The sequence below is a fragment of the Nannospalax galili genome, unplaced genomic scaffold (genome assembly GCF_000622305.1).
Source record: "Nannospalax galili isolate Female #2095 unplaced genomic scaffold, S.galili_v1.0 scaffold417, whole genome shotgun sequence".
Taxonomy (NCBI): domain Eukaryota; kingdom Metazoa; phylum Chordata; class Mammalia; order Rodentia; family Spalacidae; genus Nannospalax; species Nannospalax galili.
Genome location: NW_008340785.1, coordinates 4,732,592 through 4,735,764, shown reverse-complemented (window position 1 = coordinate 4,735,764; position 3,173 = coordinate 4,732,592). Strand labels below are relative to the sequence as shown.

General features: G+C 40.7%; 1 protein-coding gene across 1 annotated transcript in view; it reads right to left on the bottom strand.

Annotated features, from left to right (window-relative positions):
- Ros1 (ROS proto-oncogene 1, receptor tyrosine kinase) overlaps window positions 1-3,173 on the bottom strand; it is a 170,801-nt gene that overhangs the window by 143,045 nt on the left and 24,583 nt on the right. Inside the window, exon 5 of the mRNA XM_008835788.2 lies at window positions 476-536. Within this exon, the coding sequence (XP_008834010.1) occupies window positions 476-536 (61 nt within the window). The remainder of the gene's footprint in view (window positions 1-475; window positions 537-3,173) is intronic.

The window sequence follows — 3,173 nt, the reverse complement described above, 5'->3', positions numbered from 1 at the left end:
GTGAGTTCCAGGCCAGCTGGGGCTACAGGGAGACCCTGTCTCAAAAAAAAAAAAAAAATCACACCTATTGACCTTGAAGACAAAATCCAGTCCTAAACATCAATCATGTGCACATTTCCTGTATTTTGTCTAGAAGAGTCTTACTGGGTCTGAATCAGTGTGGCCTCAATGTTTGAAATTACAGAATTTTCTCCATATACAAATATTAGAGGAGGTTAATTTTGGGGGTTTTGAGACAGGCTCTCACTCTGCAGCCCAGGCTGATCTAGAACTCACTATGTAGCCCAGGCTGGCCTTGAACTCTGTTCAGTCCTACCTCAGCTTCTTGAGTGCTGGGATTACAGGCAAGAGTCTAACATACAATTTTTTTTATTGAGATAGAGAAGTATAGGTATTTTAAGTATTTTGTTATCCTTTCATGAGAATAAATCCTTAGAATTCGGGGATTATTTCATGACAATCACGGTTTTCTTACCCAGTACTTCCTCTTCGTAGGCACCCTCTGCCCTGCTGCAGCCGACCTCACAGGACTCCCTCTGTGGAAGACATGGTGGCATGAGTCACAGCAGCCTTTGTACTAGTTCTGCTGAAAAGCATCAGCTAAAATTTAACATCTGAATCCCTTAGCTATATTTGTATAAGTAGAGCATGATGGCCTATGCTTGGGAGGTAGAGACAGAAGTTCAAGGCCATTCTTGGCTACTCTGCAAGTTTGAGGCTAGCCTGACCTGAATGCCAACCTGTCTCAAAAAAACAGAAGAAAGGGAAAGAGGGAGGGAGGGAGGGAAGGAAGGAGGAGAGAAAGAAAGAGAGAAAGAGAAAGAGAAAGAGAGAAAGAAAGAAAGAAAGAAAGAAAGAAAGAAAGAAAGAAAGAAAATGTACTTGAAACACACAGTTCTGGTGGTTTTATAGTTACAGAGTTGTGTCATCATCAATACAATGTAATTCTGGAACATTTCATCATTCCATAAAGAAACCCCATACCTGCAATGTGTCCTTACATATTTCATTCTGTTCTGTTTCGATTTGCTTAAGGTGACTTGAGTCACTGAATTGATTTCATAACCCTTTAACTCTATAGTCTGAAAAACACTGAGCTTAATGACTCAATTTTATGTTTGCCATCTTGGTGAAAGCTTTGATGAGCTAAAAAACTAAAACTGCAGTCCAAAATACTGCATATGATTGCCTGCTTACTGCTTTCCTTGCGTTGTTTTTCCTGCATTCTTAGGAATTAAAAATTGACTACAAATTTTACAATAGGCAAACATTTTCATGGATACCTACATCTCAATGTTGACTTTTAAGATCTACAAAAGTTTAATGATGGCAGACACCTTATCTCATTAAACCAAAGACAGAGTACATATTTGAGGACTGATACCCAAACTTCCTAAAGATGCATTAACGTTAGTTACAGAAGAAGACAAAAATGGGGAGAAGGTACACATCGTAAAACTACGACCCTGTCATGCTCAATCTCCCTGTTCTCCTTCAATTTATAACTATAATACCCACAACACATTATTGTTTCTCAGGATAATGGTAGAAACCTTGCCACAATACATCTGCCCTGAAAAGAAAGGCTGTCGTGTGCAAATATTAACTGTGTGATGTTTGAGCTGTGCACTAAAAGGAAATAGAGCCTGATAAGGCCAGGTTTACTTAGTTAAGGATTAATTCAAATAGTGTGGCTTAGACTCAGGATAGTTTAACTTAAAGGTTTAGTTACTTGTCACATCCTCTTTGGAAAGTAAACCACATTTAGCATCTCCACAGCTGTGGAGAAAGAAACAAACCAAGTAGCAACAAAAGTTTATAAAAGAATTTTTTTCTTCCAAAAAAGGGAGATATATCTAGAAATATATGTTGCTTGGAAATAGGTGATCCTGATAGAAAGAAAATTGTGGCTCTGTTTTTCCTGGATTTTTTCCCAGAGGAAACATATAGCAAAATTTTCATCATGAGCAGAGAATTTAAATGTTATCTCAAGTAGAGACAAAGCTGTCAGCCACACTGCCCCATGCCCATGGACACAAGGCAAATCAGACTTTAGATAAAGCTGTCCAGCATTTCGAAAGGTTAAGGTGCCTGGAGAGAATGTAGAGGAGGTGGTGTTGAAGCAGTTCACAGAATCTGAGCCAGAAGCTTTGGGGTGGGACATTCCTATCATGTATTCCAGGTGTCTGAGTTCCAAGACTCCTCTGACCAGAGGCTGCACCCACCTGCCATCTCAGAGTCTATCCCCACTCACAGTACTGAGATCATCTTTACTCTCCCTCTGGCTCTATTCTCTACTTCCCAGACCGGCTCATGCTGCCTGCATCTTTCCTAATTTTCTTAACAGAGGGGAAGAAATGTGTCTCGACCTCCATATGGATTCCAGTGTTCTTGCCTAAAAGATCTCCCCTCATTCATTCCTTCAAAAATATTTATTGAATTCCTTTTCTATGTGAAGCAGAATTCTGTGCTATAAGTGTATGGCATTGGATGTGAGACAGGTAAGTTCCCTGCCTTTGTGGAACTTGCATTGTCTTAGAAGGGAATAGACATAAGTGAATGACAAGTTTTTAAACACTCATGATGAAAAGTGCTATGCAGCTGAGTGTGGTGGTGCACACCTGTAATCTCAGCACTAGGCCGAGGCAAGAGGCTCAAAGCCATGGGATGGGATGAGGATCCTTTGTGGTGATGAGGAGGAGCCATGCATAGGTGACTCTCAGTCAAGTCTTGAGCCATAAGAAGGAGCCTGGGAACGTGCTGGTGGGGAAGATGGAAGTCTTGAGGCAGGGAGGCAACCTATGGTTACAGAATAGTAAAGGACATGGTGGCTGACACAGAGAACGTGGAGAAAGGGAGTAAGATCAAGTCAGACAAAGAGGCAGTGGAGACCTGAGACTCGCACAGAGTGCCATTGTGTCCAAACAGCAATAAGGAGCCACAAAATGGTTTCCAAAATTAAGATCTGCATTTGACCTTCATCAAAAGGCTAAAATGCTATAAAAGATCCAATTCATGTTAAATTATCAGAGATATGGCAGCTCACTTGTCATCGTCATTTTCCAAGTTCTGTTTTGCTAAGCTATCATTCTTCCAAGGAATACACATTATCAAGTTTCCAAACACCTTAGGTGTGAACGCACATGATCAAAGTGCTTCATTTCCTAAAGGTG